The sequence below is a fragment of the Archocentrus centrarchus genome, chromosome 5 (assembly GCF_007364275.1).
Source record: "Archocentrus centrarchus isolate MPI-CPG fArcCen1 chromosome 5, fArcCen1, whole genome shotgun sequence".
Classification (NCBI taxonomy): Eukaryota; Metazoa; Chordata; class Actinopteri; order Cichliformes; family Cichlidae; genus Archocentrus; species Archocentrus centrarchus.
The window spans coordinates 21,377,785-21,393,040 of NC_044350.1; the positions used below are offsets into that span (position 1 = coordinate 21,377,785).

The following is a 15,256-nucleotide window of genomic DNA, read 5'->3' on the forward strand; positions in this document are numbered from 1 at the left end:
GGAGCTTGCCGCACTGATCTCTGTTTGCAGCATCCCTAGAGCAACCTCTGTTGTGTGAAATACAAGAAAGAAAAGACGACGGGATCAGATCCTAGGAGACAATTGAAGAACTGGAAGGGAACATCTTGGGGGTTACCAGGATAGGGTTTCTTTGATATGTGGAAACCATCTTCAGAGAAAATGGCTATTTTGTCAATGTAAACAGCCTGTGCAATACCTGCATTGCTAAAGGGGGAAGCAGAAGAGGAGGAGGAGGGGCAGATACTGGAGCAAATGTTGCCTCAACCAGTGAAATTTTTCTATCTTTAGCTACCCCTAGTCTCCCGCAGGTCACCTCTGAGCATGCATGTTGTATGTTAAGGTACGTATGGATCTCTAATCTGAGAGGACACATGAGTAAGACCTGGTCCTGTTGGCAGGATTAGTAGCTCAGCTGTTAATGCAAGACAGCTGAGATATACTACATCTTAACTAAAAATAACACGCATCTGTAAAACACGGTAATACAACCATCAAATCATCCTAACAAAGATAACCATGTAAAACGTTGCATGCTCCGTATTTGTGGAGTGCAGGAATAGCTAACTGGACAAGAGCAATGACTGAATCCAGTCTTTGTTTTTCATTGGTTGGCTTCAGTTGCACATGTTCCTCATTAAGAGCACAAGCAGACAGGATGAGGAGGGAGGAATTGGATCATATGTCTATGCCTTCCTGTGTCACCACATAACAAAATGGAAAGCATGTTCGTCTTTTAACACTCCTCATATAATGTAAATCTTAAGGAAAAACTGCTTTTCACTCTCATGGGATGTGCATAGTACGTGTGTGGGAGGCACATGTACTGAGTCTTGGATGCAGTGGATATTTATGGAACCAGAACGTGTGTGTGTGTGGTATGTGTGTGTGTGTGTGTGTGTGTGTGTGTGGGTGGGTGGGTGGATGTAAGTTGATTTTGACGTTAGAATGCGCTGCCAACACATTTCCTCACAGCGCGTATTGAAGTTTGAATTCCTCCGAAATTCATGAAGTTTTTTTTTTTTTTCTTTTTCGGTACTGATTTTCTTCTGAGCGTTTACTACCCACATCCTGCCCAAAACACTTACCACAACCCACTGGCACAATCAGCCATGGTTTGAGTAAATATGAGGGTGGGAGTTCCAAAAGGGAGATGTGTAATTTTTAAAAAAAAAAAGATTTAAGGAAATCATAGGTGCACAGAAGCAATAAGAAAATAGAATACAATCATTTTCCTAGAATTAAAGGCTTACCTAACCCTTTGGTTATAGTTCATTCAATTGATTTGAATCCCATGAAACACTGTATAGATAAACTGTAGCAACATAGTTTTTAGTTTTTCCTTTTACTGTTGGGTTTTATTTTGCAGATCATATGGCCAAAGCACCATCAATGCCTCAGCAGACTCCAGACCAGCACGAAGACACATTCATTGACCATGAGACATACTAGAGACTGAGCGGCGTAACAGCATCAACACAGACAGTGAAGATACACACTACTGTTGAAACAGCTACACTCAACCATGGCTGCAAATGGAACTAAGACAACTACGAGTATTTTCTCAACAACTGCCACAACCCCCACAACCTCCACAATCCCCTTCCTCTCGACAAGCCCCGGAAGCAGAGACAATATCACCTCAAGAACATTAATGACAGTGACTATAACGACAAATGAGACCAATTTGAATGCCACCACACTTCCAGAAGTGGTGATTGAGAGCTCGGGCATGAGAATGTTGCTCGTACCCTTTGGCATCATCACAGTCATTGGTTTAGCAGTGGCAATAGTAAGAAATCATTTACACATTTTCTCTCCGATACCATTTCATACAATAGAAAATGTAAAAGTTTTAAGTTTGGTTATTTCTGTGAAGAAACTTATTTGATTTTCTCTATCTTATCTTTGTGTCTCCATTCTAGATGCTGTATATTAGGAAACGAAAGCGGTAAGTTGCCACAACCAGACAAGGCTGGATTACCATCTGTCCTGAAGCTCTAATTGCATGTCCCATAATTTACATAATTTGATTATTTGCAGCTTTCTTACAGAATTTGCACTACTAACACAACTAAAGCAAAAACTAAACCTAATTATTATTAGGTGTTTATTTGGTTCCAGCTTGCTGGGGGATATAGTACAAAATCATTCCCTCCCCAAAAAAGCCAATCATTCCCTCAAATTAGCAGTGCTAGCACTGGAGTTAATGGTAACTTTTAACAACATCACACAAAGGGCAGCAAGTGAGGCTCAGTACATGCTCAATTTCAGGCTAATTTTAAAGTCTTTCTTTTTTGCCAACTGGCCCTCACTCAACTCTAATCTCTTGTCCTACAGGTTGGAGAAGTTGAGACACCAACTCATGCCCATGTACAACTTCGACCCAGCTGAAGAACAAGATGACCTGCTGGAACAGGAGCTACTGGATCACGGCCGGGAAGGCAGCATCACAGGCCCCAATGCCAAGGTAGGATTGATAGTCTTTCTAAGTGGCAGAAAATCTTATCATTTGGCATTGTTTTTGTTTATTTTGATGCATAATTTGAAAATGTATGTTTGTTGATCAGTAGATTTTTGTATGTTTTTCTTATGAGGTTACTTTAATTTCCTGTTAACATGCTTTCACTGTCATAATTCTTTATTTTCTTTAATTTCTTTTAAGTTTTGACAATGGCATGATTGTAAAAGGCAAAAATGGTAAAGTATCGCCTGTGTGTATTTTCAACCATTTTCCACACTACCCTTATTCTTTCATGCTGTCTTATTATCCATATCTCAAACACAACTAGATCTAATCTACATTACACTATATACTTGAAGGATACAAAGTATTATATCATAATGCCTTTTCCTTTGAACCTACATTCATATTACCTTTCACATCCCTTTTCTCACACTCTTTCAACTAATTACTTACACATAAACTATCCCAGGGGCCACATGAAGCAAATACATTTTCAAAGTTTTCAAATGTATCTCATACATGGCAACAAAATCAGTCCCACTATGTTGTTGTTGTGCATTAAATGCATTTGAAAGCCTAAAAATTGCTACTCTTATTTACTTTATCAAACCTTTATTTTTGCTGTATAACACACTGTAAAATAATTAGCACAACAGTGTCAATCAAATTTATAATGCATGCTGGTATTTTGACAATATTTGATTTTATGATTTACATAATCTGTGGTCTGTGGCTTCTGGTACAAAGTCTCTAGTTTCAGTAATGAATCACAGTATAAATCCTAAAATGCTAAGTTGGTGTAAGTGCTCTAATTGTCCTAAAAGTAGCAAAACACCACTGGAGAAACAGTAATTGTCCTATTATTGTTCCTTTCTTTGTCATTAATGACTTGTGTCATCATATGATCTTAATCTAATGGTTTTCTCTTGCCTGCTACCCATCTCCTCTGCAGACTCTCACAAGCTCCCAAGGGACAACACAAAGGCCCAGTCGTCTTGTCTTCACAGATGTAGCCAAAGCTCTCAACGCTTAACAGCTCTCTGCCATTAGATAATATCAGTCTGCAGGGTCTGCTGGCCTCAATAAAGGGAAACCGGACTGTGCGGTGGAGCATCTGGAGCTGTGATGAAGGTTATCATCACTGTGTGGGGACTGGCAGTGGCTTTCATACTATGAAAGCAAGATAGGGTGCATGTATGATAGGGAAGGGCAAAAGAAAGCATCACATATGATCTTGCACTGTTATCATTTGGCACAGAAATGAAGTGGGATGCACTTTTTTTTTTTTTAAGAAAAAATAAATCATGTTGTGTCATTGCTGTTAAAATATTTGGTAGCTTGTCAGTATCTACTTCCATGTTTCATAAGGGAGAAGTGTATATCTGTGTTTTAGTGATTTTGTGGTCTTATATTTCTGACAAGCTTCAAAGCTGGATGTGTTTCCATCCTTAAGTGACGTGTTTCTCCCCAGTTGGTTTATTCTTTTGTGAGCAATGAAGGACTGTTTCTGTGTGTATACATTAAAGCTATTTAAACCAATTTAAAAAAAATGTTTTTGTTGTACAAATCTACAACAAAACAGTTGATAGGTGATATTTTTATTGATAAGTGATGCGCAGACGCAGAGTAACACAAATCACAAGGTAAAGAATCAAAATAAAATATATATCACAGGTTTGTGAGTTGTATTAATGAAGTGGAGGAGGACACATCAATAACATAACTACAAAATGGTGTTAAAAGTAAGGCATAAAAGATGATTTCTCAAGTTACACTTCAACTTTTCAATAGTTGAAAATGGATCAAGTACTGTATGTAACTATATAACTATCAGTAAAATCACAAAACATTGTCCCCATTTCGAGAGTAAATATCTAGACAGCTCTTATAAAATAACACACATTGACTCAGCTGTAGTTAAATTAAAAGGCACCCTTAAGGCTGACTTCCATTCACTTATGGTCATATGAATGTAGTGAGATGAGTGACATGGACTACGACAGTACTAGTTTGACAGTTACTTCAAAATTTCATGATCCACATGACCTGCAAGTCTAATGGGAACTATTAGCCATATTTAACCAAGAGTTTCCCCCAGAGATGACCCAGGCGTGTTTGTCTTCAGAGGTAGTCCAGGGAGCAAAAGAAAATAATAAAATAAAATAAGTCAATGCAGATGAACACTGAATCAATATCTAATCCGGCTGCAATTTTGTCAACAATGCTGAAATACATGAAATGACTGAAATACAACAGATCAGTGATAATATAAGTACATTTTACGTGGAAGAAACATATATACAGTAAATAATGGTGATATTCAAGTAATGTGCAGTAATTAGCAACTTGTAAGTGATATCTAATTTGGATAAATGTTCACAAAACAACTTCTCAAAAATATTTTTTTAAACTAGACGGAGGCAGGAAACTTCTTTACCTCTGATGTTCTAGAAATAAAGGATTCAGTCATTTGTATGAGAAACATCTCCATAAGGAAAAAGAAATCCTGAGCTCTCCAGAGTATTCTATGTGGCTATCTATGTTGATTCTTGATAGAGACCAGATTTACTATCTATGAACACGCACACACATATATAAGTATAATGTTTAATTATTATTATTTTAATTATTGTGTGCGTGTGTGTAAATTTCATTTCCCTGCATTATAGTCTGGTGCCAGAGATATACAGTAATGTGCAAAATCTTGAGCCACCCCTCATCTCTTTATGTTTTACTAGGAGAACAGGAAATAGGTACAGCGATTTATTGAAACATGAAAACATCCACGGAAATACAGTATATAAGACAAAAATGGAGTTAGTACAATGCTAATGAGTTTGAAAGTCAATATTTGGTATGACAACCTTTATTCTTCAACACAACCTGAACTGTCTTAGGCAAACTTTCTTGTAATTTCTTTAAGCCATCTTCACAAATAGTTCTCCAGGCCTCTTGAAGGATATTTCAAAGCTCTTTTTTGGATGTTGGCTGCCTTTTGTTCTGCTCTCTGTCAAAATGATACCACACTGCATCAATAATGTTGAGGTCTGGGCTCTGGGGAGGCCAATCCATGACTGATATTGTTCTATTTTGTGTTTTTCTATCTAGGTATGCTTTTACTGAATTGGCAGTGTGTTTAGGATCATAGTTGAAAAATGAAATTGTCAATGGGAACTTTTCCAGATGGGATTGCATATATAACTGATGGTACTTTTCTGTGTTCATAATGCCATCAATTTTGACAAGATCCCCAACACCACTGGCTGAAATGCAGCCCCAAACCATGAACCCCACCGGGTTTTACAGATGGCTGGAGAGACTCCCTGTTGTAGCTCTCTCCTGACCTCCTCTGAACATGCTAATGACAATTTAAACCAAAAATGCCAAATTTGGATTCATCACTGCATAAGAACTGTTATCACTGATTTTGAATCCAGTTCTCATATAATTTAGCACAGTTCAGCATTTTCCCCTGTTTCTCCTCATTAACAATGGCTTCTTGACAGCCACTCTTAGTCTAAATCCATTTCTAATGCGGCTTCAGTAAACAGTAGATGGATCAACTGAAGGTCCAGATGCATCTGTCTGGTCTTTGTTGGATTTTTTTTATGTGCTGTAGATCGTTTTTGAGACCTGCCACTTCTTCTTTTGTCCTCTACTTGTCCATTGCACATATTGCACTGTGTGCTGAGATATGCCAATTTTTCAGTTAATCATAGGTTAAAAACATTCATCTGAAAATGGCCAGGGTCAAGGACTGAACTGAAAATGAGTGAAAAAGCAGCCAATGTCCAAAGAAAAACCTTCAGAAAGCCTGAAGAACTATTACTAAAGACCACTTCAAAAAATTACAAGAAAGAGTTCTTGGAAGCAAAATATAGAAATGATGGGTTGCTCCAGACTTTTGCAAAGTACTGTATTTATGGTGAAAAATACTACATTTACTTTTTCTGAGGATATGCAGATAGTGCCGATTTAATGTTTTTGCTTTGATATACCTTTTCCTTTTAAGATTTCTATATGCCACCAAATACAATCGAGATGAATTGAGTTTCATTTATAGAGTTCAAAGCATTAAACTTCTTATAGAGTGGGTGTTACCACAGTATGTTAGTGTGGACAAATCTCAGACCTCTTTGCCAACATATTTTTGGAAACATTTCTTAAGTATAAATTAGCTCAATGGAAAATGTTCAATAAGCACCATAAAATAAATCCCATCCACTTTATTGTTTTGGGGTCTACATACTGCAGCCAAATGCTCTTGGAGGTAAGTGAAATGATCCTTTGAAGGAAGACTGTGTAAAATTTGCAAGGAGATATGACACAATTCCTCACTATGAAACTAAATAAAATGAAATTAGTTTAATTGATAGACCATAAAACACCCCACCCCACCCCTAGTACTTTCAGTACAATGAAGTGTGTTCTTGCTATAGCCTTAGGCGGTCTGGTATGGCCGGTGCCTAATGTGTTAGCCATAACCCTTATTTATTTCAGCACTTTGTGGTTATTTGCTGCCATGAATTAAGAGTGTCACACATACAATTTACAGTGTAAGAATCAGAAAATACATGATAGAATACAAATGAGAAAAGAATAACAACCCCCCCCCCCCAAAAAAAAACAAAACAAGTATTTCATAAGGAACTACACCCTAAAAAAGCAAGTATTTTATCAGGTTGTTGTAAACTATTGGCTGCATTTTATTTCCCAGGAGAGCAAACAAAGTCTCACTTCAGTTTATACCAAAAAACTGTTTTGTTTTTTTTGTTTGTTTTTTAAAGAACTTCTACTGATAATTTTATTTGTACACCTCTGCAGGAGTGTAACATCTGCTTCCATGTGTTGGCCTGTAGGCCTGAAAACCTTGTGTGCAACTGTACTCTATATCTGCACATAAACCTGTGTGTGTTTGTGAGTGTACAGTAATTGTGTACATCCCGGCTGAGGGAGTGAAGAATTACTTTGCTGGAGATCTTTTGTGTTACTGAGGTAGAATGAGAGATTAAGAAACTGAAGGTAACTGAGGTTTAAATGAGGTCTTTGTGTCAAGGCATACTGGTAATGTCAAATACAGATCAGAAATGCACAACAAACACAGCACCATAATTATTTCTGAGTAGACAACATGTTCCTGAATAGTTCTGTACCTGAGGTTTCAATATGGTGTAAAAGCACTGTTAATAGTGAAATCCTGAGTGTGGCAAAATGACAGGTCAACATCGCTGTTGACTAAATTCGGTGTGAAGGGTTTCTCTCTTCAAAATGAAATATTAATTCAAACGTTTTCTCTCAAATCAGCTGCTGACTGGAAGAAAGAAAACCTGATACTGTAATCCTGTTTTTTAGGATTCCCCCCTTTTCACTCCAAAATTGGACATTTCATTTTCAATTTAAAACCTTTCACACAACTTTCATAATAATGACTTCAGCGCACCATGTCTATACTGTAACAATGGTAAAAATGTCACTGTCTTGCTCCTGTTTCATGACATTTGATTTAGAAACATTTCAATAAAACAATTGTTTGGTTCCTTTGTTTTTCTTAACCACTCTCATTTCAGCCTGCAGCCCAGTCCCCTCTCCATGCAGCCACCACACACACACATACACTCACACGCACCCATGCACACTGAGGGGCTAAGGAAAGCTGGCAAACATATAGGAATAGTTCGATTTTATGAGAAATGCGCTCTCTTTTTTTTTTTTTGCTTTTTTTGCTGAGAGTTACATGAAAAGATTGATACACCAAAAAAGGGAGGGTGGTCTGGCTTAGCATAATAAAGACTCAAAACAGGTGGAAACAGTTTGCTGAGCTAAAACCTACCCACCAGCATGTCTAAAACTCAAGCGCACACATTCCGTGCAAACACAAAAACTGCTTTTACATTTTTAGATTTCACAAATGAGATAACAGCTTTAGAGATGCTGCATGTAGGAGCTCCATGTTTGATATGTGAAAATGGTATTCATTGTTTCTTCTCTCTGACAGTCAGGGAGAGAGAACAAGCGCATTTCCCAAAACCTGGAACTATTCCAATTAAAAAAAAAAAAAACCCTTATTGTAAGATCAAATAATCCAATGTTAAAACACAGTTTACCAAAAAAAACAAAACAAAAAAACCCAACCTCTTAAAATCGATAACAAATTCAGGATATCACATCAGGAGAGGAAACTACTGATTGCAATTACTTTTGAGCGCGTGTGTGTATGTGTGTCTTCCTGAATCCCCATCACAGATAGGAGATTTTACCCCTGTTTGTCTGAGGCCAAACCTTGAGGTAGGTAGAGAGGTGTCCTATCTACTCCCCTTCCTCCTGTGCTGCAGCCTGAGATGACGAGGGACCCTCCTCAGCCTCTTCTGAAGGGCCCTGGAACAGCAGGGGACCAAAAAAAGAAGACTTTTCGCTTTATTGTTATCATCTCTTTCTGTCTAGTGACTCATGATGCCCAAGCTAATGAATCAACACTAGAAAACATCACAATACAAGAATGACTGTTAAAATCTCATGGAGCCATTGCGTGCGAGGAAGCAGGTTCCAGCTGTCAGACCCAGAAATGTGAGGAAGATGACGGTTACACCAGGAAACCAAAAAGACAGGGGAAGAGAACAGTTAGAGCAGGTTTCCCCTCGCTACATTGACTCATTCTTCCCCTTCATGTTTGTGTGTCTGAGAAATGGAGTCTGTCTCAACAGTTTCAGTTCTTAAAGCATCTTAACTCCTTTGACAAACTGCTAAGTGGAGAGGATGTGATAAGAAAGACGAGGGGCATCAAGAGAACTGGCCCGCTTCGGTGGGAACTGTTGTGCAATGCTTTCATTTGAAATTAAAAAAGAAAAAAAAAAAAAAAAAAAAACAAGGCTAAAAGTTACAGAGAAGCACTTGGTGTCACAAGACGATGTTTCTAGCGGTTTATCTGGGGAATTTAGCAACACCATCTGTGAATTTTCAAGAATTTGCCATATCCTCATGAAGTCAGTGTACATGAAGCACAAGAACCATATGTATTAACGGCTTTGCTGTCAAATGTGCTAAAGTAAAGAGTTTTTAAGTAGTTTTATAGCTGCATTATCGTAAAAATGTGCCAAGGCCTGAAAGGTTTGTAATGAAACATGGTATTGGGGAAAGCAAAATCTACATTTTTAAAAGGAGTAAATAGGCAGTGAGCAGAGGAGTGAAAATGATTCATTAAAGACAATGTGGACCACAAATATCATCATTTTCTTGAAGGCGATATTTACTGCATTGCATGTAGCCAACAAAGTGGCATTTGACTAAAGCTGAAAAAGCGTCATGGAGGACATGTCAACACTGTGTCATTTTAGTTGCTTCAGCTTCTCAGTTATTGAGTATACTATAAATATTACATATACTAAAGGGTGCATATAAAATTTAGTGCGATATATGTATATATAATATATAAACATTCATCACTAGTTGGTGCAGCTTTCTGGTTTCAAGCAGATTCAAGATTTTAAACCTTCATGTTAGCAATGTTTTTGCAATTTGCTTTGCCTTTTTGTTTTGGGGTATTTGCTTTTACTTGTGTAATCTTAACGAATACTTGAACCCTTGATACCTATCAGTGGACTGGTTATGAAAATACACAGTGCATACACTGCTCGTGCACCTGTTAATGCTTTTTTCTTTACTTACCCTTTAGAGTTCAGATTATAGCGTGTTGTAATAGTTGCAGCTTCACTAAAGAGTACAAGGGGCTTTTGAATGTAGTTTTTGTTTGATGATGAACTTTTGATATTAATAAATAAGATAATCTATGCAAATCAGCATCACGGGTCTCACAGCATAAATGTAACTGACATTAGTCAAATGGTAAATGTGTGACACAAAATGAGATTTCTGTCCAACTGAAGCAGCACTTGCATTCCACCACAGTCACAAACTGTAAAAGTGACTTACCCATCAGTTTAATCTGATACTGTATTTACTAATACAGAATATACTGTAATAGACTTGAATGATGTGATGACTGGAAATGTTCTGAAGTTTCTGCCAAACCCACTGCAAAGTTTGTTAAATACTAGGCCATAAATTTTACATAGTGCAGGACATGGCTGTGAATGTTAAGTGGGTTACTTTTCTTTTTCTTTTTTTTTAACTTTCATGAAGTTGTCTCAAGCTTATCTTAAACACAGGTCCTAATTCCATTATTCAAACCACGGCCCTTTCACAACAACTACAGTGTTTCAGTTGTGGGAACCTGTGTCTCAAAGCGCTACATCAAAACAAAACTGGACCACCCTACTGCCTTTGAAAGATTTCGTTTTCCTCACCTGCTGTTCTTCAGTTACTTCTAGAACTACTTTCTGGGGCTGTGAAAAGAGAGGCAGCAGAATTAATTAAACATGAAGGAAAATGGGCCCTCAAGGACTGCTTAGCTCCAGCATACACAGACACATTGGAGGCTGTGGACATTTTACAATTAATGCCATGAGTGTCAGTGATTGCTCCATACCCATTTCCTTGGTCGCCCACGTGGTCGTTTCTCTCCAATGGGCTCTACTTTCTGAGGAAGAAAAAAAAAAAAACAGTGGAAATACAAATCGCACAGTTTTCTTTAGAGTACTGCAGTTTCTCAATCTTGCCAGCAGCCATATTTATTTTCTAGATGCATTTTTCTGCAGGTCAGTCTGAGACACCTCTCTCAGGAGCTGTACCATTTCATTAATTAAAAACATTTTGGTAAATACATTAATGGAATTCTACAAAATTTCAGACTTTAGTGAAAAACAGGGCAGGATTTGTATACACGTACAGTGCCTGCTGAATTAAATTTTGCATAGGCATTAGCCTGTGCAAAATTTCCTTGGTCTGTTACTGCCCAAATAAAATGATTTTAAATAATCAAAGAGGAACATTTAGGTGCACATATTCATGGACTACCTTGCTTTTAAATCCAGAATTGTTGAGTTTGAAAACACAAAGGATGGATTTGTGCGATTGGCATGTCTAATTGCAGGCTCATACATGAAATACCTCTCTCTGCCATGTTGTAACAAGTTTAACAAGCTCAGTTGCCTGACAATAACACCTTCCTCAGAGCTGGTGATGAAGAATAAAAAAAATTCTTGAGAATTTCTCTATTTGTCCCAACAAAACAAAACATGGCAAATGATATTTTTCACCACATGCATGACTAGCTGATTCACAAACAGCTGTGGCTCTATAAGATGCTACAGAAGCACAACATCAGCAGATAGAGCAACTTTTCAAACCCGAACTTCATGAGGAATTTTTCTTTTAAACTGGACAGTGGATCTTTATTTTTTGCACGCAAACAAGCAAATTTCTACCTTTACAAGCAGCAGTGATGCTGAAAATGATGAATTCAATTGGTTGTTATATGTGAAAAGACAAATCAAATAATTCGTGTGTCTATTGCCAGAAAACAAGTCCTCTTTACAGGAAAATTTGCTTCTAAAATACACAAGAAAAAGTGACATTGGTGCATGTTTGAAGATGATAAGTAGCTCATTTTGAGTCCATGCAGTTTGATACTTCCCACCACTTATGTAATGTAATGTTTTTTCCTGAGAAGACATTTTCTTTGTCAGAATAATAATGCATATGACATAAACACTGCATTTATTTAATAGGAGCTTGTCTTTCTTTCTCTCGTTGTTTTGTAACCTCACATTTGGCCTTATGATGGCTGCTTTGTAGTGTCCCACAAAATATATAAATTTTTGCATTGCAGGTTGTGTTACATAGGAAAGACTCAGATGCACTAATAGAGGTTCACTGCAAATCTGAGCCCAGTAAGACCATAAAGCCTAAAGTATTTTAAAGGCATGCAGACACTGCCACAAATGTCAACAATGCACATGTGTCTGTTACAGCTTCTTTATTATGCCAATCTTTGAGCATTTTTTAAAGTTTGGTAATTTGAAACTAATTACATATGATAAAATTATACTCTAATCAATTTGAACCTTCAGTGCAGTTCTGGGGCCTTTGTTCTTGCTGCCTTTTGGTCGTCCTCTTGGCCGCTTTGGAGTTGGTGGTCCAACGGGTTCCTGTGGAGAAACATTAGACTTGGATCTAGTGGATGTAATCCCGCCATCAGCTCGGTAAGACACAGCTGATCATATTAATTTCCAAAGAACAGAGCCCTACCTGCTGCTGTTTCCTTGGTCGACCCCTGCCCCTACGCTGAGGCTCAGGAGGTGACTGGGCAGTGCTTGGCTGAGGAGATGGCTCTTTGGTCCCACTGTTACTCATGCCTGCGTCTGTCCACCTGCTTCAAACTGTGTGGGCATCAAAGCCTGGAGCAGCGGCCTCAAGGGCTTAAAGAGGAGAAGAGTTGAGTATCGGGAGCTGGAGATGCGAGCAAAGGAATGTGGAAAAAATGACTACTTTTGAATGCAGTGCAGCAATCATCTCTGACAAATTTAGGATAATCAGCTCTATTACACCACTTCAAATAATTTTCTTTTTGCACAATTACAACAATGAGTTCCAATCAGCGCTTAATGGCATCATTAACAGGATAATTCAGAATCACACAGTACTCTTCCAAGAGCAAGCGTGGGAACTGCTTATACATAAGCCTTGGCACCAGGTTCATCGGAACACAGACAGGGGTCTGGCAAACGCAAGGAAACATGAGAGTGGTGTGCAGAGACTAAAAGTAGCACAGATATTCACAACTCAATCTACCATCCAAAATCTGCATCTGCTGTACTATACTCCGCACTTCCATCTGCCCTCTGAGAGGCATTTCTCAATGGAGTTGTACGTGTGGTGATGCTGCAACATTTTTACTGTAAACCTTGTGCAACTGAGACAATGATTAGCAAGAAATGAAAGGCACTACATGCAAAATCTTAAAGGAAATCACACAAACTAGTAAACCTGGGTTTGCAGTGTGTAGTGAAAAACTGGTAAGTAAAGCTACACCTACTTTGAATAATCATTTAATTGCATATAATCTTATGCAATATGCCTTTTGGTCACTTTGCACATTTTATAGGCCCAAGAAAAGTGGATTTACAAAGTAACTCTTTTAATTAACATTTGCATTTCTTTTTTTTTTTTTTGTGGCAGCTGATTAAGTGTCTACGTAATCAAATGGTAGCAAATGGCCTTCACAGCTCCTACAGCCCTGAAGGACGTCTTCATGTTGCTTGACTTGCCTAACCAGCATTCAGGTGGACATAACATTTGCATTTTTTGCATGAAAAACTACTTTCAATCTTCACAGCAGTTGCCAATGAACTTTTTTTTTTTTCATCAATTGGCCAATTATTTCGTCGACCAACTTTTTCTTCTAGCTGCAGCCATTGCAGGCCTGATTAATAGCATTGTTATTGTAAACATTGTATATTTCACTCATATCACTGGTTAACCATTTATAAATTTATAACCATTTATAATAACTTTTACTGCTGAAATAAACAATAAATAGCTACTTTAAAGTGGCTTTTGGTAATCTCCCAAGGTGGTCGCTGACCACAACGGGTAGCTCTGCAAGGAATGTGCCAAACACTAATTGCCAACACAGCCTATCAAAACGGCCGCACCGAAGCAGGAAGTCGGAGTAATTTGAGAAATACGTCCTCGTTTGAAACGATTTAAAGCCAAACGAGACGCACGACGTCGTTTCGTCGCTTATAAACTCGTTTCGGAACAACACAGCAAGCGTCGTGCACGTCTCCTGCAGCAGCAGACCGTCCGCTCAACTAGTCTGTGTTTGGCAGTCAAGTACGGGACTGAATGTACTTTTTGCATATGGGCGGCAATTGCAAGCGTAAAAACACATTCTTTTACAGCGTTTAAGAAGGTGCGAGAGGCGCTCCTGAAGCGAACCCGTGAACTCAAAGCGTCGACTTCAGTTGGGTAGGTGGCACATGTAAACGCCAAAACAACAGTCGAGGCCACCAGTGTTTTAAAGCGTAAAGTCGACGCTGACCAAACAACATCCCCCTGCTTCCATCACTTGCGCAATCGATCTTTAATGTGTTGAGTTTTGACCGATAACAGGTTCGCCAAAGTGGATGAACCGTGTGCTAGAAAGAGCTGAAGAGGGGGAAAAAAAAAAAGAAAAGGAAAAAAAAAAAAAAAAAAAAAACCTTTGCCAAGGACAAAGGCAAGCAACACAGGTGCAAAAGCTCTGTTTTCAAAAGCAGCCTGAACATACATTTAGACTATAGGCTCCATGTTCTGGCTGAGCAATCCTGCCCATGCAGGCAGCGCCAAATAACAGAGCGAGGAGAGGCGGTTCGTCTTACCTTAAGTTGGTTTGCAGTTTTACCTGGAAGTTCACACACACTCACTTCACTTTGTGCTCCTGCACAACTATGAAAATCTTAGTGTATCGACCGTCTCATTGGCTGGAATGAAAGGGTAATCTCTCTCTCGCTCGCTCTCTCTCTCACTCTCTCTCTTTCTCTCCCTCCCTCCTCCTAATCGGAAATGTGTGTGATCCCCCCAGACGTCCAGTCACGAATACCCCAGATGCAGTATAGTGGGGGGTTGTAGCAGAGCTGTATGCATTGCATACTTTCTCTATTAAAGCATGTTTCAAGAAAGAACGAGGGTAGGAGGGTTGAAACAGCGGACCCCGCCCCTAAAAGCTCCCTGGACCACCCACTTGAGAGGGAGAAAGACGGGCATCAGACAGGAGGGTCTGGTTCCGGGGTTCCCAAAGTGGGGTTTGGGGGCTGGGAAGTTCCCAAAAGAAGGGGGGAAAAAGGTTCCGTTTGCTTCAGTAGAAGAGAGTGGTGAGAGGATACTGTCTGCACT

General features: G+C 38.7%; 2 protein-coding genes across 4 annotated transcripts; one reads left to right on the top strand and one right to left on the bottom strand.

The window, feature by feature from the left end:
• c5h3orf18 (chromosome 5 C3orf18 homolog) lies at nt 1-4,162 on the top strand. 2 transcript variants are annotated; one of them, XM_030729236.1, is made up of 6 exons: nt 1-361; nt 1,388-1,810; nt 1,944-1,969; nt 2,359-2,488; nt 2,684-2,718; nt 3,438-4,162. In XM_030729236.1, the coding sequence occupies exons 2-5, from the start codon at nt 1,544-1,546 to the stop codon at nt 2,687-2,689; spliced, it is 429 nt and encodes a 142-aa protein (XP_030585096.1). In that variant the 5' UTR covers nt 1-361; nt 1,388-1,543; the 3' UTR covers nt 2,690-2,718; nt 3,438-4,162. The 2 variants fall into 2 exon arrangements, with proteins under 2 accessions (XP_030585096.1, XP_030585095.1); XM_030729235.1 differs by lacking the exon at nt 2,684-2,718.
• A 3,087-nt stretch (nt 4,163-7,249) lies between these two features.
• LOC115780190 (high mobility group protein HMGI-C) lies at nt 7,250-15,027 on the bottom strand. Of its 2 annotated transcripts, none has more exons than XM_030729238.1 (6): nt 14,743-15,027; nt 12,629-12,798; nt 12,445-12,528; nt 10,968-11,018; nt 10,786-10,824; nt 7,250-8,860 (listed from the first exon to the last, which is right to left on the bottom strand). In XM_030729238.1, the coding sequence occupies exons 2-6, from the start codon at nt 12,731-12,733 to the stop codon at nt 8,792-8,794; spliced, it is 348 nt and encodes a 115-aa protein (XP_030585098.1). In that variant the 5' UTR covers nt 12,734-12,798; nt 14,743-15,027; the 3' UTR covers nt 7,250-8,791. The 2 variants fall into 2 exon arrangements, with proteins under 2 accessions (XP_030585098.1, XP_030585097.1); XM_030729237.1 differs by having other exon boundaries at nt 12,629-12,829.
• Nucleotides 15,028-15,256: the final 229 nt, after the last annotated feature.

Bases quoted from the DNA above. Each gene is read 5' to 3' on its own strand.
- c5h3orf18 (XM_030729235.1), top strand. From the start codon at position 1,544: ATGGCTGCAAATGGAACTAAGACAACTACGAGTATTTTCTCAACAACT. The intron at 1,811-1,943 runs GTAAGAAATCAT...TCTCCATTCTAG, and splicing joins TTGGTTTAGCAGTGGCAATA to ATGCTGTATATTAGGAAACG. The intron at 1,970-2,358 runs GTAAGTTGCCAC...CTTGTCCTACAG, and splicing joins TATATTAGGAAACGAAAGCG to GTTGGAGAAGTTGAGACACC.
- LOC115780190 (XM_030729238.1), bottom strand. From the start codon at position 12,733: ATGAGTAACAGTGGGACCAAAGAGCCATCTCCTCAGCCAAGCACTGCC. The intron at 11,019-12,444 runs GTTCAAATTGAT...TTTCTTCCTCAG, and splicing joins GCCCCAGAACTGCACTGAAG to AAAGTAGAGCCCATTGGAGA. The intron at 10,825-10,967 runs GTATGGAGCAAT...CTCTTTTCACAG, and splicing joins GTGGGCGACCAAGGAAATGG to CCCCAGAAAGTAGTTCTAGA.